At 46.5% G+C, this 26,576-nt stretch overlaps 3 protein-coding genes across 4 annotated transcripts; all 3 read left to right on the forward strand.

Annotated features, from left to right (window-relative positions):
- Positions 1-1,354: 1,354 nt before the first annotated feature.
- LOC117042713 (zinc finger and SCAN domain-containing protein 31-like) lies at positions 1,355-12,523 on the forward strand. 2 transcript variants are annotated; one of them, XM_033142327.1, is made up of 4 exons: positions 1,355-1,379; positions 3,127-4,131; positions 5,869-5,959; positions 11,182-12,523. In XM_033142327.1, the coding sequence occupies exons 2-4, from the start codon at positions 3,385-3,387 to the stop codon at positions 11,982-11,984; spliced, it is 1,641 nt and encodes a 546-aa protein (XP_032998218.1). In that variant the 5' UTR covers positions 1,355-1,379; positions 3,127-3,384; the 3' UTR covers positions 11,985-12,523. The 2 variants fall into 2 exon arrangements, with proteins under 2 accessions (XP_032998218.1, XP_032998219.1); XM_033142328.1 differs by lacking the exon at positions 1,355-1,379 and having other exon boundaries at positions 3,025-4,131.
- LOC117042775 (zinc finger protein 418-like) lies at positions 7,467-9,842 on the forward strand. The gene is made up of 2 exons (XM_033142421.1): positions 7,467-7,677; positions 8,458-9,842. The coding sequence occupies exons 1-2, from the start codon at positions 7,590-7,592 to the stop codon at positions 9,351-9,353; spliced, it is 984 nt and encodes a 327-aa protein (XP_032998312.1). The 5' UTR covers positions 7,467-7,589; the 3' UTR covers positions 9,354-9,842.
- Positions 12,524-16,208: 3,685 nt separating the features above from the next.
- LOC117042771 (zinc finger and SCAN domain-containing protein 32-like) lies at positions 16,209-21,612 on the forward strand. Its single transcript, XM_033142415.1, has 5 exons — positions 16,209-16,322; positions 18,191-19,363; positions 20,489-20,564; positions 21,108-21,190; positions 21,460-21,612. Exons 2-5 carry the CDS (start codon positions 18,632-18,634, stop codon positions 21,595-21,597), a joined length of 1,029 nt encoding a protein of 342 aa, XP_032998306.1. The 5' UTR covers positions 16,209-16,322; positions 18,191-18,631; the 3' UTR covers positions 21,598-21,612.
- The last annotated feature ends 4,964 nt before the right edge of the window (positions 21,613-26,576 follow it).

The following is a 26,576-nucleotide window of genomic DNA, read 5'->3' on the forward strand; positions in this document are numbered from 1 at the left end:
TTGCTTTCTGGGGTTTTGTTGGGAGATGAGTTGTTTCTGTTGATAATATTCTATTGATAATATATTTTTTGTACCTTTATGTTTGACATATTTTTGTGGAAATTTTTATGACTATTTCTGTTATGTTTGTAATTACGTACACTTTTTTTTGTATTGTAAGCCACCTTGAGCATAGTTTTAACGATGGAAAGGCGGCATACAAATAAAATGATGAATGAGTGAATGAATCCCCACCTAAACTGGGGAGGGGGGACATTCTCCTATCGTAGAAGGGATCCCCAAGGGGCATCTAGTCCAAACCCCCCACATATCAACCTTTTCAGTGCTTAGGTCCTCTAAAGGTTAATGTGTCTTTACTCCTGGACTGCCTGATCCTGCTCAGGTTCACTCACTACAACTCTGGATTCAACAATACTTGCCTCCTAGTCCAAGGTGATACAGTGGTCAGAGCATCAGACCTGGGAGACCCGGATTCAGATCTCCTGACACGACCATAAAGCTCACTGGGTGTCTAACCTGCCTCACAGGGTTGTTGTTGGGGTTTAAACGAAGCGGGGGTAAGAGAACCACGAGCGCCACCTTGAGCTCCTGAAAAAGCTGGGAAATTATTATTGTTGTTGTTGTTAATTAAATCCTTAACGCCGCCCTTCACCCGAGGATAAGAGGCGCTTTACACTGCAGTATAATACTCAGCAATGCAATGAATAAGCAAATGTGCATGTTTAGATGCAGGGAATAAGCAAATATGCATAGGGACATCTGTCTGTTTTGGTTTTTTTTAAGAAATATTTCTCCTGTAGCCACCCAGTCTTTCAACAGGAGGCGGCCGGAGGAGCGTCTTTCTGCCTCTGCAGCTCCACCATTAAAACACCGAGGAAGAAGAGGCGGAGGGAGCATTTTTTAGGTAGGGGTTGGGGGTGGAGAAAAAGGGGGGCTGACAGCGGGGAGGGAAGATTTTGGGGTCCGGGGAAGCGTCATAGGCGCCCCAGCAGCAGCAGCAAAGCGGATCAATTGGAGAAGTGAGTTGCACCAGCCCCCCCCCCCCACCTTCTCTCTCTCTCTCTCACACACACACACACACACACACACACAAACACGTGTCTCCTTGTCGCTTCCGGGACTGTGCAAAGGTGCGCGTGGGGAGCCCCGCGGTTAATCGCAGAAGCCCCACGTGGCCGCCGGCTTCCCCGCTTTAAGTCGCCCCGCCTCAGTTCTCCGCGTATGTAGTATGGGAAGAAATAATAACAACTAGGCCGCAGGGTTTCTTGGCTGCAGCCCCACCCCACCTCTTCTCTCCCAGATGCTCAAGGTGGCGCACAAGTTCCCCCACCCACCTCCTCGTTTGGCCCCCACAACAACAACAACAACAACCCCAAGAGGTAGGTCATTATTAGTATTATTAGTAGGTCTCCCTCCATCCGAGGATCACAGGGCGGTTTACGATAGGAAAACACAGATTAGGCTGAGCGCAGGCAGTGATTGGCCCAAGGTCACTCAGTGAGCTTCATGGCCAAGTGGAGGGATTTGAACACAGGTCCTCCAACCACTGGTTGTCGCCAGTTACTATCTCAGCCCGCCCTTGACCCCAGATTATGGGAGAAGCCTATAATTAAAAGCTGCTGTTGTTCAGATTAGCCCCCCCCCCCCCAATATGCAGTGGTGGGATATTAACGCCAGATTTTTATTATAATGTTCCTGCAAACAGCTCTCTGCTGCTGCTGCTCCTCTCAAAATGCAATGCGCTCTGTGTGGGGCTACCTGGAAACTACAACTAATCCAGAATGCGACAGCTAGACTGGTGACTGGGTGTGGCCGCTGGGACCATATAACACTGGTCCTGAAAGGCCTACATTGGCTCCCAATACGTTTCTAAAACACAATTCAAAAGTGTTGGTGCTGACCTAAATGGCCTTGGCCCGGTATACCTGAAGGAGCATCTCTACCCACTTTGTTCAGCCCGGACACTGAGGTCCTCCTCCGAGGGTCTTCTGGCGGTTCCCTCACTGCGAAAAGCCAAATTACAGGGAACCAGGCAGAGGGCCTTCTCGGTAGTGGCACCCGCCCTGTGGAATGCCCTCCCACCAGATGTTAAAGAAATAAACAACTACCAGACCTTTAGAAGACATCTGAAGGCAGCCCTGTTTAGGGAAGCTTTTAATGTTTGACGGATTATTGTATTTTAATATTTTGTTGGAAGCCGCCCAGCCAGATGGGCGGGGTATAAATAATTTATTATTATTATTATTATTATTATTGGAAAGAGGAGACTGAGAGGAGATAAGATAATCATCTTCAAAGATCTCAAGGGCTGTCACATGGAAGATGGAGCAAGCTTGTTTTCTCCTGCTCTAGAGGGTAGGACTCGAACCAATGGTTTCAAGTTACAAGAAAGGAGACTCCGACTAAACATCAGGAAAAACTTTCTGACAGTAAGAGCTGTTTGACAGTGGAATAGTCTCCTTCAGGAGGTGGTAGGCTCTCCTCCTTTGGAGGTTTTTAATCAGAGGTCGGATGGCCATCTGTCAGGGATGCTTTAACTGAGATTTCTGCATTGCAGGGGGTTGGACTAGATGACCGTCAAGATCCCTTCCGACTCTATGATTCTCTATTGATATGGGGGTTGATGGTCCACTTTTTCTAGAGAATGTGCCCCGTGTTTGAAACTCCCATTGTTCTATGTGCATTATACAACAGGGAATTTCATTAGCGTGAGCAGTTTCTGAGCTCTGGGCGCAGTACTGCACCTAAGATTTCAGATTAAAACTGCAGAGTGGAAGGAAAGGAGGACATTTTTCTGCCTTCCCACTTCCATCTGCTTCCTGAAGAGACCCTCTTAAGAATATTACGGGGGGGGGGGATGACGACAGGGGAAGGACTGAACAATGTGAAAAATGAACATAATTTTTAGCTGCAGTTCATTTTCAGCTTTGTATTCTTGTTATTAAAAAAAATGCCTAGACATTCCGTTGTTGCACCCATAACCTAGGTTTTTAAGGTGCCATTTAGCTCCTAGCTTTCATATCTTAGTTTCTAACACTGAATGAGCCCCACCACCCTGATTGCTAACCACTTTTTTGCTTTTGTTTTCCTTGACTCCATTGTGTGTGTGTTTGTGTGTCTCTTTAGCTCAGGTAGAAACGCCCCTTTCAACTCAGGAAGACAACCCAGGGTCTTCAGACTACTGGGGTCCTCGGCCAATAGAAGCTCTTTTGCCACCAAGCAAATTTCATCACACCTGAACCATCCTCTCTGAGAGCTCCTTGGACTAACCATTTCTATTTCCAGCAATATCAATAACTGGTAGGGATCTTCCTTCCTCCCCCCCCCCCCCCGGAACCAACCAGCCAAAAGGTTTAGCGCTAGCTTTTTAGCTCAAGAGTTGGAATGAAGATGATAGAGCAAAAATATGCTAGCAGTGAACCTAAAGGGGGACCAGAAGGAGCAACAAAGCCTATCAGAGCAGTTTATTCTGAATATACGACTAAGCAGTCAGGATGTGGAGCATCCGAAGACGGCAAAGGGGGACCCGGCAAGAGGAGGCAAGAGCGCTGGGAAGCCCAGTGGCAGCAGTTCCTGAGGACCCTGCAGCCCCTTCACCCAGAATGCAGAAGCCCCCCAGAGACACCTGAGTCTGCCCCCTGGGAAGACGCCAAGGCCTTCCTGGCCTCCTTTGAGCAAGTGGCCAAAGCCTGCCGCTGGCCCAGAGGAGAGTGGGCGGCCCGGCTCCTGCCTGCGCTAAGTGGGGAAGCAGACGAGGCCTTCCAGAGCCTGGAAGCCGGAGACAGAGAGGATTATGGGAAGGTGAAGGCGGCCATCTTGCGAGGGGCCGCCCTGAGGACGGAGGCCGAGCGCCAACACTTCCGGCAGTTCTGCTGCCAGCAGGTGGAGGACCCCCGGAGGATCCACCTGCAGCTTCAGGATCTCTGCCATCAGTGGCTGAAGCCGGAGAGACGCAGCAAGGAGCAGATCCTGGAGTTGCTGGTCCTGGAGCAGTTCCTGGCCAGCCTCCCGCCAGAGCTGCAGAGCTGGATCAGAGCAGGAGGACCAGAGTCGTGTTCGCAGGCTGTGGCCCTGGCGGAGGAGTTTCTGATGGGCAGCCAGCAAGACTTGGACGAGGCTGCAGAGTGGCAGGTGGGAGAATAATGCATTTAACTGGACACGGAATGTGTCTTAGGCATGTGCAAAGTGTTTACATGTATCCCCTCTGGAAAAGAGTGTTAACTTTTCATGACTCCAGTCAGGAAATTTGGGGAACATTCCTGTGGGGTTTTGGCAAGACAGGCAGAGAAAAAAAGAACAGCATTTTTGTTTTGTAATTTTAAAAAGTGTTTGTTTGGGCTGTAAGTCCAAGTAAACCCCACAGAGTTCTAGTTTAGGATTGCAGTGTTAGCCTTACATTGACCCTGGAACGTATATGCAAGTTTGCCACATTTTCTTTCTGGCAGGGCAACTGTGCCTTTAGCAGTTGCAACACAGGACAGAAAAGTCAAATAGGTTGCTTTTCCCAGCATGGCAATACAGCATGGAGGTCTTCAACGTCGTCCCCTTCTGATCTTTCCATTGGCTCAAGCATTTCAGCTTCCCAGGATCTGCCCCATGTTCCCCCCCCCCATGTGCTGTTCTGGGATCCCCGCTCCAGAACTAATTGTGGAGGGGCACAGAGGGGGTCGGGGAAGCCCCGCTGCCCAAGCAGAAGTCCTTGTGCAGGCAGATCTCTCATGCGGGGTGGCAAACTCAGGCTTACAGAGAGCCAATGTGGTGTAGTGGTTAAGAGCGGTAGACTCGTAATCTGGGGAACCGGGTTCGTGTCTCCACTCCTCCACATGCATCTGCTGGGTGACCTTGGGCTAGTCACACTTCTTTGAGGTCTCTCAGCCCCACTCACCTCACAGAGTGTTTGTTGTGGGGGAGGAAGGGAAAGGAGAATGTTAGCCGCTTTGAGACTCCTTAGGGTAGTGAAAAGCGGGATATCAAATCCAAACTCCTTCTCTTCTTCTTCCTCCTCAGAGCAGAGCCTCTGAAATAAGTCGACCTTAGTAAAAGTAAAGGGACCCCTGACCATTAGGTCCAGTCGTGGACGACTCTGGGGTTGCAACGCTCATCTCGCTTTACTGGCCGAGAGAGCTGGGTCATGTGGCCAGCATGACTAAGCCGCTTCTGGCGAACCAGAGCAGCTCACGGAAACACCGTTTACCTGCCCGCCAGAGCAGTACCTATTTATCTACTTGCACTTCGTGCTTTCAAACTGCTAGGTTGGCAGGAGCAGGGACCGGGCAATGGGAGTTCACCCCATCGTGGGGATTCGAACCGCCAACCTTCTGATCGGCAAGCCCTAGGCCCTGTGGTTTAACCCACAGCGCCACCTGCATCCCTCGCCATGTTCATTAATTTGAATAGATCTTCTCCAGGTTGAATGTGATTGAATTCCACCCAATGAAGTCAGCTATGCTCATTAAGTTCAAGGTGTCTCCTCTGGATATGACCCCGCACCTGTAGGAACACTTCCTGTCACGTGATCTGACAGGTGCATCTGTGGGTTGCATCCAAAACTAATCCCAGCTCCTTTCCAGGGCCGCTTCAAGATACTTATTCTTCCTGTCATGTGGCTGTTAAAGGTCCAGAAGCCATGATACGTGTGTTTTTGTGAAGTTTTGCCAACCTTATGCAGTATTCACAATTATAAAGCTTGCTTGGCCTTGGAACAATCTCATGAGAGCCAATGAGCTTTATTTTGCTCCCCCCAAACCACTGCTAGTTGAATTAAACCTGGAATGGAATAGGATTCAGGGGTGCCTACCACTTGCTCTTTGTAGTTGTTTCACTCTGTTCCGAGTATGACCACCACCACTGATTCAGGAACCGTTGCAGGATGCATGCATGGATTCCGTGGATTCAGAGGAGGTACGATCGGATGTTGCCCAAGGACGGATCTACAGAGATGGGGAGATCAGTTTGCTAGGTAAGGATTCACAACAGCGACTAACATCGCAGTCCTAACCATGTCTGCTCAGAAGTAAGTCGGGGGTTACTCGGAGGAAGAGATGGGGACCTTTTGTATTAGTGGTATAATTTGGACAACTAGGTGTAACAGAAGTCTCTTGTGTCTTTAAGCTGTCTGGTGATGAGGTTTTGGCAGGTGAGATTTGTCATGCAGGGGATGATGAAACACTGCACCTGTTGAATTTCCCTATTCTACACAACAGTGCAAGGTCGCTTCAGAGGTGCCAAAACTAACATCTCACCAAAATAATTTGTTGTATGCTCAGGCAAAGGAACCACAAAGTACCAATTATCCATATAACCGCATATTCAAGTCTGGTCCAGGTTTTTCAGATTTTCTAGTCAATTTTACTTTGATTGTGACTTGATCTAGTACTAGAATTTTGAGGGCAGATCCTCTGTAGGGTGCTCTAGCTAGGCTTGATGTGAGCTGTTGGCATCCAGTTATAGAGTTGTACAGTTGGAAGAGACCCAGGGATCATCTAGTCCAATCCCCTGCATTGCAGGAATCTCAACTAAAACATCCATGACGGGTGGCCATCCATCCTCTGCCTAAAAACCTCCAAGGGAAGGGATGGCCAGGTTTCCCTTGTGAAATTGTCCTTTCCATCCTTTGCAGGTGGCGACATTGAAAGCTCAAGTAATTCTGGTTTGTTGCTTCTTCCTGAAGGACGGGAGATGGCTGAAGTTGTCCTGAGCGAGGTGAGCTTTGGAGACCACAGCAAAGCTTCCCGTGGCCGGGGTCTCAGTGTGTAAGTAGAGGAGGTAAAAGTCTCGCTTTTACTCCAGTTCGCTGCTTTTCCTCTTGTTCTGCCTCAGGGTATTTACACCCTAGTAGGGCTAATTTTAGAGCCCAGCTAAAGAAGCAGCAGCAACTGAGTAAACTGCCCACACACAAAATAGTAACCTGCCTGTTGTTAGTTGTTTATAGCATGCTGGTTTCATTTTAAGAAGCAAAGAATAAACTCCCAGTTTTTGACACTTCCTTGCCTTGTCCACCTGCAGGTGGTGTTTGTTCTCCGTAGGTGACTACGGCTATTTATGTTCCCAGTATGTATTCATCATCCTTTTCTGTGTTCTAGGAGCCAGTGTGGTGTAGTGGTTAAGAGCGGTAGACTCGTAATCTGGGGAACCGGGTTCGTGTCTCCGCTCCTCCACATGCAGCTGCTGGGTGACCTTGGGCTAGTCACACTTCTCTGAAGTCTCTCAGCTCCACTCACCTCACAGAGTGTTTGTTGTGGGGGAGGGGGAAGGGAAAGGAGATTGTTAGCCGCTTTGAGACTCCTTTGGGTAGTGATAAAGCGGGATATCAAATCCAAACTCTTCTTCCTCTTCTTCTTCTTCTTCTAAGTCACAGTGCAGAGTGTAGCTTTTCCTCAGTGTTTAATTTTGTATTTTTACAATTGGATTGAGAGTCGAAACTCTTATTTAACGGGTTTGGGGTTTGTTTTTTTGTGAGGGAGAAAGGACATTAGCATCATTCTGTGCATTGGCATTGTTTGTTATGCAACTGCATCTGATGGCGGTGTTGGGGTGTTTTATGTTTCCAGGGACTGCCAAATTCCAAGGAGGCAGGTGTGCCTTTGCACATGTTTGAAAGGACTCCAACACATCCAGGCCAGCAGACTATGTTCTGGCAAGTCCTGCCAGAGGACGATGGAAATGACCTGTCTTTTGGTAAGGGTCGCTCAAGTCCAGTAAACAACCTGCCGTTTTTGGAATTTGAAAGAGGAAGAAAGAACATTTCCCCCAATTCTATGTACTGCAGTACAAATCATAAATACAAAAACATTAGGAATAACAAAACAAAATAAAATAAAAAATTCCTTCCAGTAGCATCTTAGAGACCAACTAAGTTTGTTCTTGGTATGAGCTTTCTTGTGCATGCACACTCCTTCAGATACAGATGCACACTTCTTCAGATTCAGTATTAGGAATAACAGTAAGAGCTGTTTGACAGTGGAACAGTTCCTCGGGAGGTGGTGTACTCTCCTTCCTTGGAGGTTTTTTTTAGCAGAGACTGGATGACTGAGAATTGCTTTTCCTGAGGGTGTTGAAAACTCTTGGGAAACCAGAGGCCTTGGTTTGCTTCAGATAGCACAATTCCCGGGACTTGAGTCCCTTTTGCCGTCATGTGAGACATTCAGTGCCCCAAATTCCTTCCGTGCAGGATTAGCTGAAGCGGTTTCTGTACAAATAAAACAAAATAGCCGTATTTATTCCCTTTATTTACAGAGGCCACAAACCAACCTGGGTTAAGCGAACAATCCGCACAGCCTGGGATGTACGGAGAGGGGTTTGATATCTGGCTGGAGGTAGGGAGAGAGAGAAATAAAGTTTGAGCTTAGCAGATGTATTTTGATGATGCAGAAGGGCAAACGGTGAGGAGAGGAAGGAGGTTGCAGGCATCTAGAAAAGACCAGAGCATGGACGAAACCCCTCTCTCTGTCTCTTCAGGTGAACAAAAGAGATGCTGCATCAAGAGGGAGACATCTCAGCGGGGAGAGACTTTGCCAGAGGACATATACAGGGCAAGCGTAGAAGTACCTCAGTGGGGTTTTCCTCTGACGTCTGAAACTCACGAGCAGCGGTGTGAGGAGAAAGGGCGACCGAAGAAGAAGCCAGTGGAGAGAGAGGGAGAACACAACGAGCGCACAGAAGTTATTCCAGGTGTTGTTATCCTGACCTCCTCAGGGCCCGTAGAGGGGGAGAAGCTTCCGTTTTCTGGGTACGGGAGGAAACACAATGACAAGTCAGGGCTTGTTGTGAGTCACCCTGGGGAAGATCCCAGCGAACGTCCTCTGTGGGGCAAAGAAAGCCAGACAAAGCATTGCTTCTGTAAAGCTCGGGGGATGCTTGCAGGAGGGAAACAACATGCACCTGCCGAGTGTGGAAGAAACTCTTTTGTTGGCCACCAGAATATTTGCCCAGAAGAGGAACCCAAGGAAAGCCTTGAGGGTGGCCAAAGTTTCAGATGCAGGCTGCAGAATCGTCAAGATGTTCCTTCAGGAAGGAAGAAGCATGAATGTTCCACATGTAGGAAAAGCTTCACTTCCAGAGCAGGTTTAACAAGGCACCAGAGGATTCATACTGGAGAGAAACCCTACAGATGCCTTGAGTGTGGGAAAAGCTTCAGCCGGGGAGAAAACCTGTGGAGACACCGGAGGGTCCACACTAGAGAGAAACCTTACAAATGTTTTCACTGCAGGAAATGTTTCAGTCAGAGAGGGGACTTGAAGATTCATCAGAGAATCCATACCGGAGAGAAACCGTACAAATGTCCTGAATGCGATAAGAGCTTCAGGCGGCGACAGCACCTGATGGGCCATCAGAGGACCCATAGCAGGGAGTAACTGTTTCACGTTCATCAGAGCACTCACAAGAGACCTTACAAATGCCACAAGGGCAGGAAAAGCCAGAAAAGATTGTTTAAGCACCAGAGCACCTTTATATTGTCTGCCATCAGATCCTATCACCACATATTCCACTTTCTTGATACTCTCGATAGCAAGTGGGTGGCCACTATGAACTATTTTTGCCCACAGCTCCTCAGCAGCATGCTCTCCTAGTGAAGAAAGTTCCAGAAACCATTTTTTTATCTTGTTAATAGTGGCTGCAGTCTTAAAAACTGCATACTGGGACACAGTTAGTGGGATATCTCATGTGTCAAACTGCTTGGGATTAAACCATTCTACTTGTCATTGCTTTTCCTCAAGGAGCATTGGGTACTAGAGTTTGGGGTGGGTCTTTTGGCAGCCCAGAGGTCTGTACTGACCTCTTGATGTACAATTCCCAGAGTCTGATTCTGAGTTGTGCCCTTCTCACTTCCAACAGGGAAGCCATAATATGGCTGATAGTATGGAAGGGGGGCTGGTGATCGGGATCTTCAGTGCCCCAAATATATCGTCTTTGCGATTAGTTGAAACTGGTTTTGTATTTTTAAAAAGCCAAAATAGCCATATTTGAGAGAGTTACTACTCTGTTAGACGGGACGCTTGGGAGTGGGGGTTAATCCAAATGTGGGGAATCTTTGACCCTCCAGATGTTGCTGATGATGGGGTGTTGGAGTTCAGCAACATCTGGAGGTCAGATGTTCCCCACAGCTGATTTAGGCAGTCAAACTGCTGTTGCTGGCCCCTATGAACATAACTACCGATATTTATCCATAAAGTACTTTAGCTATTAGGAAGAAGCAGACAGGTTTAGACTGCAATTCTAAAAAAGTCTGCTGCCTGGCATTGTGGACTTAATTAAAATTACAGGCTTTTGATGCCAGCCTTTAGGATAAACTATAATACATTGTTGCTTTCCTCATTTACCCCCAATGTATCCCAGGAATTGTTTTTTCTGAGGGCGCTGAAACCTACTGAGGAACCAGAGGTATCCTTCAGAAAGCAAGACTGCTGGAATTTATGTTTTTGCCCCTTCATAAAGGTGGCGCTGTGGGTTAAACCACAGAGCCTAGGGCTTGCTGATCAGAAGGTTGGTGATTCGAATCCCCACAATGGGGTGAGCTCCCATTGCTCGGTCCCAGCTCCTGCCCACCCAGCAGTTCGAAAGTACGTCAAAGTGCAAGTAGATAAATTGGTACCGCTCCGGCGGGAAGGTAAACGGCGTTTCCGTGCGCTGCTCTGGTTTGCCAGAAGCGGCTTAGTCATGCTGGCCACATGACCCGGAAGCTGTATGCCGGATGCCGGCTCCCTCGGCCAGTGACGCGAGATGAGCGCTGCAACCCCAGAGTCGGACACGACTGGACCTAATGGTCAGGGGTCCCTTTACCTTTACCTTTAAAGCCGTGATGAGAGATAATGGCTGACAGAATGGAAGGGGACGGTCTTATTTTCAGTGTGGAAAATTACTTTCCTCTGCGACAAGTTGAAACTGATTTAGTGCAAGCAGACCCGAATAGGTACTCTTGGCTTTAACATCTTAATTTAGAGGTGTCACAAAAGGCACCTCTCCCAGGAGCAGAACCGAGTGAAGAGGAGAACCTCAGTTGTGGAGAGAGTGGTGATGCATGGCCAGAAATTGACAGAAAAAGCTGAGTGTAGCGGAGAAGATTCAGAATAGTCTAGAAAGGGAGATCTGGCAGGACAGAGAAAGCCAGGAGGGAGGAGGTTGCAAGAGTCTAGAAAAGAGGTGACCAGAGCTTAGACAAAATTCCTCTCTCTTTCTCTTCAGGTGAACAAGACAGGTGCTGGATGAAGATGGAGAAATCCCAGTTGGGAGAGAATTCGCCGAAAGAAATGCACAGGGAGTTAGCGGGAGAATTCCGTCAGGATATTTCGGCTGTGACACCTGGAATTCCTGAGCAGAAAAATAATTCCAAAGGACAACAGGAGAAGCAGCTGGTGAAGAGAGAAACACAATGCAGTGGCCTCTCAGGAGTTATTGCAGTCTCTGTTAGTGAAACCTCAGCAGTGGCCACAGACAGTGGAAAGACCTGCAGGAGAAAATATAAGTCAGAGAAGCCTTTTGAGTGCCCCACATCAGCGAGAGACAGCCAGTCGGTATGTTGCCTTGAGAAACTACAGGGAATACTTAGGGGGGAGAAACAAAATACATTGCCTGCATGTGGGGAAAATTTATGTGGGAGAGAGGAGTTTGTTGGACACCAGGACAGCCGCACAGAAGAGAGCTCCCACGAATGCCCAGAAGATGAGAAACGCTTCAGACATAGACATCGGAACAATAATTCAGGAAGGAAACCCCACAAATGTTCTGTTTGCGGGAAAAACTTCGCCTTCAGAGCAGAGTTAGCAAGACATCATAGAATTCATACGGGAGAGAAACCATACGGGTGTTCTCAGTGTGGGAGAAACTTCCGGCAGAGAGTGCACTTAGTTAAGCACCAGAGCATCCATACTGGGGAGCTGTTCCAATGCCCTGAATGTGGGAAGGGCTATTCCCAGAGAGATACGTTGGTAAGACACCAGAGAACTCACAGGATGCTCCCTGCGTCCTCTGAGGGTGGGAAGAGTTGAAATCGGGGCAGCATGTTCGCTGTGCAGGCCCCTGCCATACCTGTACCAGTGGCCATATTCCCATTGGGAGTAGCCAGCATTAGGCCTGAAAATGGGATTGAGCTCAAAAAGCTCTCTGAAAGCCCGTAGTAAAGAACAACTATGTCCGCTTTCAGTTAGACTCTTAGGTCTCAAATGTGTTAGTCACAAGGCACCAGTTACTCATATACGTATAATAATTTACACCAGTTACTCATATACGTATAATAATTTCAATAATTTCATTATTTATACCCCGCCCATCAATATACATAATGCATGCTGAAACTAAAAGCTTATCCACGAAAATGCAGTGGTGAGGAAGCATGCATATTAAGCATGCATATTAAGCAGAATATGTAGTTGTGGCTATAATCGCATAACTTGGGCTGCAGTCCTAACCCCACTTTATCCTGGACATAAACCCCATTGAATTCAGTAGGACTGGCATGGTTAGGAACACACCGTTCTAGTCCTTATGGAATACCCTCTTCATTGACAAAACAAAATAAAATAAAAAAAATCCTTCCAGTAGCACCTTAGAAACCAACTAAGTTTGTTCTTGGTATGAGCTTTCGTGTGCATGCACACTTCTTCAGATACCTGAAGATATCTGAAGAAGTGTGCATGCAGATATCTGAAGAAGTGTGCATGCACACGAAAGCTCATACCAAGAACAAACTTAGTTGGTGTCTAAGGTGCTACTGGAAGGAATTTTTTATTTTATTTTGTTTTGACTATGGCAGACCAACACGGCTACCTACCTCTCCATTGAGGCATTTCATCCCTACTTCGTTTTATTTTTCTGTGCCTACTTAAAACACACCGATTTGCACAGTGGCTTGTTGCACATCAGAGAATCCAGAGGGAAAGAAAATGCTTAGCAGGACTGAGAACACGTAATATCCCACTGCAGGAATATCTGCAGCTGCTGTTGAAAGCAGAACATCTAGCAGCAGGGAGGCAATAAGAGCTCTGCCGACACTGTAGACCCCACAGCATGGGTCAAGGATCTTCCCTCCATCACCAGCTTTCATCAGCCCATGGTCATGGCTTCACTTTAACCAGCTTATGCACATCCTCTTAAAGCCAGAGATTGTGTCACAGGTGAACAGAAAGCTTATGGCCTCTGAAGGTTTGCCATTGAATGCTTAATTCTGCTCCCTTGTGGAGTGTTCTCAGAGGCATAGCTGGGGGTGGGGGGCGCACTGGCCTCCACACTGTGGGGGGTAGCACTTAATGTGGGACCTGCAGTGCGGCTGAGCCACACAACTCTCATGGGAGTGACACGGTGGCTTGGGCGCCTGCAGGCTCCGCACAAGTATGGGACTTGTGTCCGCCGCCTCCCCCTCAGCTGCCCTACAGCTGATGGGGAGACCCCGCCTTCTCTCTCCCCTCTCCTTGGGAGAGGTGCCTCCTCACACTGCCCCACAGGGGCCTGGGAAGCAGAGAGGGCATCCATGGAGGGAGGGAAGGAAAGAAGGACAGAGGCCAGTGTTGCCCGTGGCAACCCTGTCCACCATTCAAGGCACCCCAGGGTGCCATGGCACACTGGTTGAAAACTACTGGTTTAGGGGTTATGCTCTCAAATAAACAGCGGGGGAACATTGTGGTCCAAAAAGCCCCTGCCATCTTACCTCACAGATAAGGGAGAAATAATTCCTCACAGTTGGCACCTTATCTTTTACCTCGGATTCTCCGATCCATTATCCTTCTGTGCATGTTTGACAACCATTCATCCTATAGATGCCTCGAGAAGATCTTGCGAGAAGGCCACCTCAAAGACATGACTTGTTCTGGTTTGCACTTTTGTGACCTTTATTTCTCCTCCTATTTTCTCGGAGGGAACCCCCCCCCCATTACATTTTGTTGCATTTGTTAAGCTTTTGAAATTGAATAAAAATTAATTTAATTAATTATAATAAACTCCGAGTGTAGCACTGTTGTTTTGTAAAGGCTCACTGCGAGATTACAGAAAAATAAAGACTCCAGTTCTGAAATGGAGGCAGGGGCATCTTGTCTTACATTTTGTGGAGGCTGAATCAGTTGAATGTGGGGGACTTCTTTGTTCCCAAGTGTGCACATACAACGTCAGTACACTTTGCAGCATGCATGCGGCCGCCACAGGACTTTTTTTTGGGGGGGGCAGCCCCTTCATTGAATTTTTTTGAGGTGGTCCTCACAGCCCTGCATAGATGGTGCCTCTGTTTGTTCCTTTTTAATCAATGAGAAGTCTTGACATTCCAAAACATAAGAGAGAGTTGTCCTTTTGGGCTTTCTGACTAAATTGAACTGCACAAATATAAGCAAGGAGACATCTAGCTTGCCAGTAGCAGATGTAAAAAGAATCTAGGGGTCTTGGTAGACCACAATCTTAACATGAGTCAATAGTGTGACGCAGCAGCGAAAAAAGCTAATGCTATTCTGAGCTGCATCAGCAGAGATACAGTGTCACTCTGTTCTGGAGTACTATGTCCAGTTCTGGGTACCACAATTTAAGAAGGATGTTGACAAGCCAGAACACCTGCAGAGGAGGGCAGCTAAGATGATCAAGGGTCTGGAAACCAAGCCTTATGAGGAGCGGTTGAGGGAGCTGGGGATATTTAGCATGGGAAAGGAGACTGAGAGGAGATATGATAGCCATCTTCTGACATCTCAAGGGCTGTTGCTTGGATGATGGAACAAGCTTGTTTCTCCAGCTCTGGAGGGTGGCATCCAAACCAAGGGCTTCAAGTTGTAAGGCAATTCCAACTAAACATCAGAAAGAACTTTCTGACGGTAAGAGCTGTTGGACAGTGGAACGGTCTCCCTTGGGAGGTGGTGTGCTCTCCTTCCTTGGAGGTTTATCTTCTTCTTCTTTGGAGATCACTCGTAGGAGAGTAAGATTGTCTTCCATAAACACGGTTTTAACAATGAATCCGTAAGTGACTGTGGAGGCCAATTCTTGATCCACACATTAGCAGTAGTTTAAGTAAAATAAGATATTAAGATTTGATTTAAGAAGTAATATTTTGCATTATGAATAAATTATGTATTAAGAAATTATATTTGGATATTTTGATGGAAATGGATTTAAATCTCAGATATGTGAAGTTATTAAAGTAAGATTTGATTTAAGAAGTAATATTCTAAATTATGAAGTTTAAACTATGTATTAAGAAGTTATATTTGGATATTTTGATGGAAATGGATTCAAGTTTTAGAGATGTGAAGTTATTAAAGTAAATTAGAATTGGAAGCAAAGGAGAGTAAACGGGGGAAGTCCCCCAAGTAGATTCGAAACAAGATTTTTAATTAATGAAAGAAACGTTGGTGTTCCGGTGTAGGTTTGTATTTTTGTTATTTCTGTTTTGTTTGTTGTATTTGTTGTGCTGTATTTGTTTTACTGTATTTGCATTTGTTTTTGTGGAAAACCAATAAAATCTTTGTTAAAAAAAAACACAAACAATTCTTGATCCACACGTCCTTCCACAGTGGGGACATTGGTTTCCGGGCGGGAGTTGATCACAGTGGATTTGCCAAGCGTGCCTTCCTCTTACCATGTTTCTCCCTTGCGTCCTAAGTTTGAGTGTCTTCAGAGCCCATGACGCCTTTGGTAAGAGGCTGTTCTCCAAGGTTGGAGGGCCATCTGTCATGGAGGCTTTAGCTGAGATTCCCGTCTTGCAGGGGGTTAGACTAGATGACCCTGCGAGTTGTTGGATCCCTTTTCTCGTCGACTATAAAATATTGTAAACCACCTGTGAACCTTGAATGAAGGGCGCTCTACAAATACAAACAAATAAGTTGGAAGGGACCCCCCCCCAACGGTCCTCTAGTCCAACCCCCTGCAATGCAGGAAACTCAACGAAAAGCAAAATGGCTATCCAACCTTTGCATTATCTAAAGTCCCAGAGCAGGTTACGACTAGTACTAAACAAAACAACTTTCACATATTCGTGTGCATGTTGTTGTAGGTTGCTTTCATTCGTGTTTAATATCTATTTCTCAAATCTTTGCTTTTGCGCAAGCCGTTTTGAGTTCGATCCTTCGGGGCGGGGGAGAGGGTGTAATCATAATTAAACAAGAACTAATTACTCAAATTATTTTGGGTGGGAGGAGCAGCTCCTTCCAGTCGGGGGCAGCCTTGCTCGCGTGCAAGAACCTCGGCTCCCTATCTGCAAGCGCCGCCATTAGACCAGCAGGAGGCGGGGGGGGGGGGGGAGAGAAGGCGACCGGGAACGAGAGCAGCCTCCATCGCTCCAGAGACCTCGCAGCCGCCCTCCTCTCCCCTTTCCCCGCCGGAAAATCCCGGGGAGCCGCGCTTCCCTTCCCCCTAAAAAGGTGAGTCTCACTTGCTGTGCGATCTCCCCTCCACCTCCTTCCCTTTTATTGCATTTGATCATCATTTAATTGCATTCCATCATCATCATCATCTGCAGACCAACTTCAACCCCTCCTTTGCACACAGGGAACAAACAGAAACTGGGGAAGCCGTAGGTTCAAATGAGGACAAGGGGGCTTGGTCTTATGTACAATATTTGAATATATCGTTAAAAATATATATACTGCTGCGCTTGCCGGTGCCCTTATTTTAGGAGCAGCCTCCGCGCCTGCCGGTTAATTAGCACCCGGTGCTTCAAAATAATACTCTTTTTTAAAAAAAATAATCCGTGCTGTGAAAAGGCTTCCCCTGTTTCCCTGAAGGTGCAGCTGGAGTTAAAAGGTATTATTGGTTGTGGGTAAGGAAGCTTGGAGGGGAGGTATCTCTTGTGCTTTTAAGAGGGAGATCCGCTCACTCCTTTTCCAGGCTATTGAATGGCTTTAAAATACGAAGTGCCTGGAGGATAAGGGCCAGGAGGGAGATGTTTGTTTGTTTGTTTGTTTGGCCGAAGCCATTGCAAAAGATAAAACACAGAATACAGAATAAAAAAGGAATAAAATATATTTCACAGTTAAAATGATTATTAAAAGTAGATACTCTGTGAGATGGCAGTTTGCTCCCCTGAAGAACTTTACATCATCCCCACAAAATTTTCTTCTCGAAATTGCCGCTCGAAAGGCAAAACTGGCCACTTTTCCCAGAAGTGTAGGGGGACCTGCCACCTTATAGAAAGTTAATCAAATACCCAATTGATCTCCCAACCGGGAGATTTAAATCTTTGAACAAGGCTTCTCTTAATGTCTGTGTAGATTAGGCAAACCAGGAAGCAGTGGGGCATAATAATAATAATAATAATAATAATAATAATAATAATAATAAATACTTGCCTCCACATGGGCAAACACTCTCTTTATAAGGGATCTGGCTATAGCATCCTTCAACTATGGCAAAGTGCACAGACTGGAGCCACAGAGCCTTAAAGGCATTTCTCCATTTGCTACTGGTGGTGGTGGTCACATAAGTGATGGCGAGGCGTCTGAATGGGTAGCTTGGCATACCAAGGGGCAAATTTTGAACAGACAAGCTTAGACGTGCGGCCAGCACAAAAATAATGCTTCAAAGCGGCAGATTTCATGAGGCAAGTTGCCACCTCAAAGTCTAAGGAACTCAGAATTGTCCAACGAAAGGCCATACTTCTCAGTAACTTGTAGCATTTCCTGATTCCAAGATGGGGTTGCTCCGGTGTTAAGATTCAGCATGTCCTTGAAAGCTGAAAGTATTAACACGGGCCCTATCCCCCTTTTTAATTTTAGCCAGTACCTAAGGGCAAGGATATGCCCTTGTTGGAGGGAAGCACTTGTTTGAAAACCTGGGAGTGAACCATACAACAGAAGAGCATAGGCATCCTGGTCTTTGCCTCCAAGGCCTACCTGTAGATGCTGAGGGGTTGAACCTGGGTAGCTCAGTTGGTTAGAGCGGGGTGCTGATAATGCCAAGGTCACAGGTTTGATCCTTGTATGGGACAGCTGCATATTCCTGCATTGCAGGAGGTTGGACTAGATGATCCAACTCTATGATTCCCCTTAACACTGAGTGACGGCTCTTCCCCAGAGCAGAGGCCTCTTGACCAGAATTCTGCTCTTTCTCATTTTCTTTTAAAAGTTTTATTTATATTCAAAGGTGATGCAACACTCAAATCAATGTATGGGGAGAGGTTTAAACCCTGCGGTCTTTGGGCACATTTCACGAATCCAATAGTAGAATCATCATCACCTTGGATGTTTGTAACAGCCATCATTTGTCAATGGTAAATATTTTCGTCTTTCAGGTGCCACATGGAGTCAGAAACCAACAAGCCATCAACAAGGCATAATTAAACAAAAAAAACCACCAACAGACCTTTCTTAAGAAGTCCCTATTTTTACTGCTGCTTATGGAGGATAATCTATGTCAAGTTGATTTCTAAACAAAATAAAATTTTGCCAGACAATGTGAAAAGGCACCAGCGGCCTGCCTGCGACCCTTATTGGTCTCACTTGGTGTCGGTTTTTGCCGCAAATTCATTTTTTTACATTGGGTCTTTTGTTATACACCCTAAGGTCAGCTTCAAGGGATGAGATAGCACCCGCCAAAAGTTCAGGAAGTCTCTTGTGAGAAGAGAAATTTGAGTGTGGTGGAGAAAGAGGCTTCTACTGGGATTAGTCTGCCAACAAGCCCACTCCCCCACCTCCTGATTCCAGATTCAGGGCTTCGCAGACTGGGTGGGGAAATGGAGCCTCAAACTGTGAGACCAGAACGAGAAGGAGGGCTGGGAGAGGATAATAAGCCCTCCAGCATGGCTCAATCGGACTGTGTGAGGGAGCAGCCAGGATGGAGAGCATCCCGAGAGAGCAAGCAGGAGCCCTGCAACGGGATGCAGCAGCGCTGGGAGGCCCAGTGGCAGGAGTTCCTGACAACGTTGCAATCTCCCTCCATGACTGAGAACCCATTGTCACTGGAGGGTGCTACATGGGACGATGCCAAGGCCTTTCTGGCCTCCTTCGAGCAAGTGGCCATAGCTTGCCAGTGGCCTAGGGAAGAATGGGCAGCCCGGCTCCTGCCTGCGCTGAGCGGGGAAGCCAAACAGGCCTTCGTTGCCCTAGAAGCCGGAGACAGGAAGGACTATGGGAAGGTGAAGGCGGCCATCTTGCGAGGCGACGCTATCAAGATGGAGGTGCAACGCCAGCACTTCAGGAAGTTCCGCTACCAGCAGGTGGAGGACCCCCGGAGGATCTACCTCCAGCTGCAGGATCTCTGCCACCAGTGGCTGAAGCCGGAGAGACGCAGCAAGGAGCAGATCCTGGAGTTGCTGGTCCTGGAGCAGTTCCTGGCCAGCCTCCCGCCAGAGCTACAGAGCTGGATCCGAGCAGGAGGACCGGAGTCGTGTTCGCAGGCTGTGGCCCTGGCAGAGGAGTTCCTGATGGCCAGCCAGCAAGACTTGGCCAAGACTGCAGAGTGGCAGGTGAGGGTTTGAGGTTTAATTTCCAGAATCTTGAAGAGGATAACGCTACCTTTCCCAAGTAGTTTCTTTCCAGATGTTTCAAACTACAACTCACATGATCCCTGAGCATTGACCTTGCTCCCTGGGACTGATAGATATTTCTGTTTTCAATCACCTGGAAAGCAGTAGGTTGGGGAAGTCTAGGATATGAGAACAAAATATGGACGAGGTTGTCACCATCATCCAGGGATGTTGGCTGGTTCAGCCTTCGACCACATTCATGCCACCCATTTAAACACTGCGACCCCACTTTCAGCATTCATGGCTTTCCCCAAATAATTATGGGAACCGTAGTTCATCAAGGTGCTGAGAGTTGTTCCCCTCACTCTGCTACAATTCTCAAAGTGGTTTCCCAGTCCGTTAACCCTGGGAATTGTAGGTCTGAGGGGAATAGGGGCTTCCTTACAAGTGCTGAGGCACATTTAACATACTACAGTTCCCATAATTCTTTGGGAGAAGCCATGGCTGATCAAAGCAGTGTTACACCACTTTAATGTATATTGTGAATGTGGCCGTAGAGCTGTTGTCTGAGTCCAAGGAGAGAACTCTTAGTAAAATATTAGTAGGCCTATTGGGAACATACACAGAGAAGGTTGTCAGCTTCTCTTGTGCTTTTAAGCAGCTGCTTGAAATGCAGGGATAGGTGTAACCCTTCACTGCACAGCACGGAGGAAGAAAATCAGCAATTGCCTGCCAGTGTCAGTGAAGTCAAGCTGCTGCTGAGCCCAGGAACGGAGGCTGATGGAAAAGCTGGCAGCCCTGCTTGTCAGAGGCTGAAATGACTGCATATGCTCAATGTCATCTTCTTTTTTAGATGCCTTTTAGTTTTGCAAATGTAACAAAAAAAAAAAGAGAGAAACACAATCTGCTCACATTAAGGGTTAAAGTAATCCACTGGTCCTGACTTAAACACATGAACTAATATAAACAGTCCATATGCCGAAAGAGATACCCAAACAAGGTTGATGATTATAAGAGACAAGTTCAAATGCAGAAAGGGCAGCTTCTACGTTTACAAGCATCTTCAAGTCCTATGGATAAGGGTATCTTTACATTCTTCACCAATCGGATCGTCTTTTTTTTCAGAAGCCACTGCAGGAGGGTTCCCTGAAAGCTGAGGAAACAGAGGAGCAAAGTAGTAGCGACGGTCTCTGTTTGCCTGGTAAGGTGTCCACTTTTCGCATTGAGGCTATGATCCCCTTACACATGCTTCTTCAGAGTTTGCCCTACAGAAGCATATGCAGAAGGAGCTGCAAATTCAGAAAAGTGGGGTGTGCCACCTGAGAGATGACACAAGGAAGATTAAAGTTTTGAAGGCCCTGTGTCTGAAAGAAACAGCGCCACTACCCGATAACTGCCTTCTGCAGGAGTCCCCCAAAATCTGCTCCACGGTAGCTCAGAGCAGGGCTTGCAGTGTGGCTGCAGCTGTTCTATGAAACAGCATTCCTGTCACTGTCTGCGCTGCCTGGAAACAGCAGGAGATGTTTTTTTTGTTCCAACAAGCTGCCCCAGATGGGTAAATTTCCCTCTGCCATTAGCGTCCATTTTGCATCGTTCTTAAACCCGTCTTCAGTTTGTTTTCTGTACTGTTTTTTTTTACCGTCCTTCTGATGCATTTGTAAATCCCATTGACACATAAGTGAAAGGCAATTCATAAAATGATGATGATAAAGATAAAAAAAATATCTCTCTTCTGTACTTCGAGGCAGTGGAAGCCAAGGTCCAAGAGATCACAGCAACTTGCTTCCTCCTGAAGGACCAGAAACGGCCATGTCGGGTCAGGCTAAGGTATGTTCGCTTTTAAGGAGCAAGACCTGGGTTGTATATTTCTCAGTCATTTAAACTATTTAATTTATGTATATGCGGGTTACTTGCCAGCATGGTTTCTATGTGATTTATTAGTGCAAAACCATCCCAAAGAATATAGACACACATCATTACGTTTTTCCTCTCTGTCAAATCCTAAATTGTGATGCACCTCTGGATAGGGAGCTCTTGCCAGGTCCGTGCATATTGATGTCGCCCTATAAGCAATCTTGTCCATCTCCCATTCTCAGGGGCCAATGAATCTCGAGGAAACTTCACACATGAATGAGCCCACTCCAGCCCAGCCAGGCCAGAGGACCATGTTTTGGCAAGTCATGCAGGAAGACGATAGAGATACAGAATCTTTGGGTAAGTCTCTGCTCCATTAAAGCCCTGATATATCGATTTTTTTGCATGACAGATCCAAACATACAATTCAATACAAACCACAATAATTGTTGGTTTCTAAAAATACCAGTACGTGGGCAGCACCAAGCACTCACTGCTTTTGTTAAACTGTTTTGAGTTCAAATTGCTTTTCTTATCAATAGTTCGTTTTTGTTGTCAATTTTTTTTTTTAAGCCAAAAACTGCCAGGAAGAATCAATGCATGCTCTTTGTGACAGAAATGTTGTGAGACTTCCCGGGGGGGGGGGGGCAATTTGTTGGACTGACCCCCAGGCAGGAACGAAGCCTCTGTGCCTTCCTGGCTATTCGAGTCCAGGGGCACATTAGTAATATGTGATTGTTCCCAGCTTGCCAAGAACAACACACACAAGCCTTTAAGGCTAAAACCTACTTTATTGTAGATAAAGTGCAGAGTATGCCTCTGCGTAGCCAGCTCATATATTCAGAGCTCTCTGTACTTGCGTCCAGCATCAGTGAGCTGGAACAGAAAGTAAGATACATCAGTACATTACAATAACATCACATGTGTGGGAAGGCTGGTATGGCCAGAGGTTTTCCCACAGTATGAAAACATGACTCATAGTCAGGTGACCTCGCTGCTGAGGCGTTCGCAGCTCGGCTTGTACTAATATCACAACATGAAATAATAATAATAATAATAATAATAATAATAATAATAATTATTATTATTATTATTATTATTATTTCTCTCTCTCAAACTTAAGAGGGACTCTCGATTCCTAAACCTGACCCTGCCTCCCACCCTGAAAAAGAAGAGGGGATCTTTGTCCGGTTTCCTGTGGAAAGTGAAGGATTCCCAAGTCAAGATTCAGGTAAGGGGATAGAGAACCCCAAATGGCAACTCTTGCAACACACAAAAATTCCTGTGTTTTGGGACAATACCACCCTTGCAAGTCTCATGGCTGAATTGGATTTGAATTTGGGTCTTCCTCAGTCTTAGTCAGATGCTCTAACTGCTACACCACACTGCCTCTGAAGAACTCTGCGGTTCCCCTTAGAGGACTGGAGAACATCCTTGCCTCTGTCTTCTCTCCCCAGGATGGTTGAAATGCATTATTGCTTCCTTGGCCGGAGTATGGAAAGAGAGAGAGAGAGAGAAAGTTTGTGTGGCCTGCGTGGTTTATCCCAATGTGCTTCCCTGCATCACACCTGGAACGCCTTTTACCACACCTCCCCTCCCGCCTTTTACCACACCTCCCCTTCCGCCCTGCGTCCCTCTCATAAATCCTCGTTTCTACATAATTCCACCGTACTCAAATTTGGCAGGTGGCATTGTGGTCTAAACCAATGACCCTCTTGGCCTTGCCGATTGGAAGGTTGGCGGTTTGAATCCCCGCGACGGGGTGAGCTCCTGTGCCTCGGTCCCAGCTCCTGCCAACCTAGCAGTTCGAAAGCACACTAGTGCAAGTAGATAAATAGGTACTGCTGTGGCGGGAAGGTAAACAGCGTTTCTGTGCACTCTGGCTTCCATCACAGTGTTCTGTTGTGCCAAAAGTGGTTTAGTCATGCTGGCCACATGACTCGGAAAGTTGTTGGCTCCCTTGGCCTGACAGGACTGTTGTAATCTGTGCTGAAAGAAGCTCCTGAAGTTCAGTGCTGCAGCATTGTGAAATCTTACTTTTTTGTACAATTTGGTCTGCTGTTTTTAGTATTTACCGTAAAATCTATTCAAGTTTTGGTCTGTGAGGAATTCTGCTGGGCCCTGAAGCCTCACCTCAATCGCTGGAAATCCTGGTCACCTAAAGCCCATTAACTTCTAAACATAAAGGCATGGTTGTTGTGGGATATGATCATAGATACAGGAAACAAAGAGGAGTTTTAGCAACGACAGCCTTGGAGAAAGAGAGAGAGAGAGAGAGAGAGAGAGCAGGAGGGAAGGTTGGCATGAAGGCTAGGAAAGGTGACAAGAACCTAGATTTTTAAAAAAAAATCAATTCTGTCTCTTCAGGTGATGAAAAGAGATGTCTGATCAAGGTGAACCCCTCACAGCAGGGAGAGACAGGGACGATAATGAAGTTATCTCTACGGACTGTTTCTGGAGCTGGAGCAATTCATGAGCAGAGATGTGAGTCTGTGCAACAGGGGAAGGAACCAGTGAGGGGAGAAAATGGCTCGAGGGAGCTTTTAGAAGATATGCATAATGAACCCTCCGTGCGATACTCCAGAGCAGAAAATTCCTTCGTTTCCAAATACCAAAGAAGGTACCACCGCCGCAACATAGGACTTACGGCTTATAATGGAGAGGACCACTCTGACTATCTGAAGAGGAAGGGAAACACCCAGCAAAAAGCTTTCCGTTCCAAACACCAGAGAATACAGACAGGAGAGAAACCTTTCAAGTGCCTTGATTGTGGGAAATGCTTCAGGCAGGGAGAAAATCTGATGAGACATCAGAGACTGCACACTGGAGAGAAATCGAATGAATGCTCTGAGGGTGGGCTCACTTTCCACCCAAGAGAGAATTTACAGAGACTTGTTCGTGCAGGAAAGAGATGCTATGAATGTCCCGAGTGTGGGAAGTGTTTCCCTTTTAGAGAACGATTGACCAGGCACGAGAGGATCCATACTGGGGAGCGACCGTTTGAATGCCCTCAGTGTGGCCAGTTCTTCCGTCAAAGAGCCCATTTGATGAGGCATCAGAGGATCCACACAGGAGAGAAGCCACACATGTGTCCCCAGTGTGGGAGGAGCTTTTCCCGGAGGGATAGTTTGGTAGGCCACCAAAGGAAACATTTCTGCGAGAAACCTTTCAAATGTGCCAAGTGTGAGAAAAGCTTAGGCCAAAGATGCACTCTCGTTAAGCATCAGAGGACCCACATAACCGAGGCTGTACACTGAGAACTCATTGTCGGGTTCAAAAAAAGCCCCAGTAGCAAACTTTGTCATATCAGGAATTGGTTGGCAAGCCCACCTGTGCTCTGTGCTAAACAAATATTACACAGACATTATGGATTGTATCCAATGATTGTGTGTTTCACTCAGACAGTGTGACTTCTGTCCCCACATGCCCTCAAATTATGCTCCAACCCTCAGAGACTTGTTTTTCTAACTCTGGCGGGAAATTCCATGACATGTCAGGAACTGTGATCGTAAATAACTATGAAAGAAGGCGAGTTTACACCATGTGATGTGGGGGAGAACCTCCAGCAACAGCTCACATCCCCCCCCAAAAAAACCTGAAGATAATAGAGAATTAATTCTGGAGTGAAACCTCACATAAGCCCCTAGTGTGTGAAAAAACACTATTCGGTAGTGTTTAACTGATCCTGGGAGAAGTTACATTGGCTACCTACCATGTGAACAGTGTTAGAAACTGGGATACAAAAGCTAGGAGCCAAATGGCTCCTGGGACCTGGGTTGTGGGTGCAAAAACAAAATGTCTAGTCGCCATTTGGGGGGGGGGGTTGGCAACACTTTATTTCTTATTTCATAAGCATGAACTAATATGCAATTCACATAAGTGACACATTGTTAATATCACATTTTTGTACAGAAATTGTTAATACGTGTTTAATTTGGCATTTACAATAAAAATATTGATACCATACTTCAGTTTTCAAAACACTCTACTCACAGAATCATAGAGTTGGAAGAGACCACAAGGGCCATCCAGTCCAACCCCCTGCCAAGCAGGAAACACCATCAAAGCATTCCTGACAGATGGATGTCAAGCCTCCGCTTAAAGAGCTCCAAAGAAGGAGACTCCACCACACTCCTTAGCAGCAAATTCCACTGCCGAACAGCTCTCACTGTCAGGAAGTTCTTCCTAATGTTTAGGTGGAATCTTCTTTCTTGTAGTTTGAATCCATTGCTCCGTGTCCGCTTCTCTGGAGCAGCAGAAAACAACCTTTCTCCCTCTTCTATATGACATCCTTTGATATATTTGAACATGGCTATCATATCACCCCTTAACCTTCTCTTCTCCAGGCTAAACATACCCAGCTCCCTAAGCCGTTCCTCATAAGGCATCGTTTCCAGGCCTTTGACCATTTTGGTTGCCCCCTTCTGGACACGTTCCAGCTTGTCAGTATCCTTCTTGAACTGTGGTGCCCAGAACTGGACACAGTATTCCAGGTGAGGTCTGACCAGAGCGGAATACAGTGGTACTATTACTTCCCTTGATCTAGATGCTATACTCCTATTGATGCAGCCCAGAATTGCATTGGCTTTTAAAGCTGCTCTTTATTGTTAAACTCCTTATTGTCTATCCTTAACACATACCTTGAGGCTTCAAAGCACATACATTTCAGTAATCCTTGAGTGTCAGCCAGGCACAAAAAAAATCGCACCCAGACCTTTTGAGGAGCTCACAAATGGAGCATCTTTCAGTGCAAAATGTGCCACGTGCCCTGCTAATTACGAACCCTGCATGTGAAAGGTCACATTCATAAGACGTGAAGCATCAATTAATGCATTGTGTGGAGAATGCATTATTTCTAGAAAAATAGTCCTGCTTATGCACATCTTAGCATGTCTCCTTTTACTTGCCTTATCTCTAAACTAAAAAGCCCCAAACTTTGGAAATCTTCTGCATAGCGTAGTCGCTCCAACTCCCTTGATCATTTTAGTTGCCCTTTTCCTGCTCTACAATAACCTTTTTGAGTCAAGGTATTACCTAGAGTGTGGGTTGTGCCACAGATCTGTATAATGGCATTATGATATTGGCAGTTTGATAACTGTGGTTTGAATGTTTTCAAATGGATATCCCAAGTACAAGAATGTTCTAGAAATCCCTGGTCTAATTAGCAAATTGACTGAATTTTTTGGGGGGGGATAGTAGGCCTACATTAAACAAACAAACACTGTCTGGCAAACATGTAAAATTTATTACTTCCTTGCGTTCAAGGCTTCATTGTTAAATGGGCATAGAATATAGGGAGAAATATTCCAATCGAGATCTGGGAGAATTTTTGGACATCAGCACAATATGTTCTCTTTTG

The sequence above is a fragment of the Lacerta agilis genome, chromosome 2 (genome assembly GCF_009819535.1).
Source record: "Lacerta agilis isolate rLacAgi1 chromosome 2, rLacAgi1.pri, whole genome shotgun sequence".
NCBI lineage: Eukaryota > Metazoa > Chordata > Lepidosauria > Squamata > Lacertidae > Lacerta > Lacerta agilis.

Coding starts and splice junctions, on each gene's coding strand:
- LOC117042713 (XM_033142327.1), top strand. CDS start 3,385: ATGAAGATGATAGAGCAAAAATATGCTAGCAGTGAACCTAAAGGGGGA. Junction 4,132..5,868: donor ACGAGGCTGCAGAGTGGCAG/GTGGGAGAATAA, acceptor GAACCGTTGCAG/GATGCATGCATGGATTCCGT. Junction 5,960..11,181: donor TGGGGAGATCAGTTTGCTAG/GTAAGGATTCAC, acceptor CTTTCTCTTCAG/GTGAACAAGACAGGTGCTGG.
- LOC117042775 (XM_033142421.1), top strand. CDS start 7,590: ATGTTTGAAAGGACTCCAACACATCCAGGCCAGCAGACTATGTTCTGG. Junction 7,678..8,457: donor TGGAAATGACCTGTCTTTTG/GTAAGGGTCGCT, acceptor CTGTCTCTTCAG/GTGAACAAAAGAGATGCTGC.
- LOC117042771 (XM_033142415.1), top strand. CDS start 18,632: ATGGAGCCTCAAACTGTGAGACCAGAACGAGAAGGAGGGCTGGGAGAG. Junction 19,364..20,488: donor CCAAGACTGCAGAGTGGCAG/GTGAGGGTTTGA, acceptor CTTTTTTTTCAG/AAGCCACTGCAGGAGGGTTC. Junction 21,191..21,459: donor CCATGTCGGGTCAGGCTAAG/GTATGTTCGCTT, acceptor TCCCATTCTCAG/GGGCCAATGAATCTCGAGGA.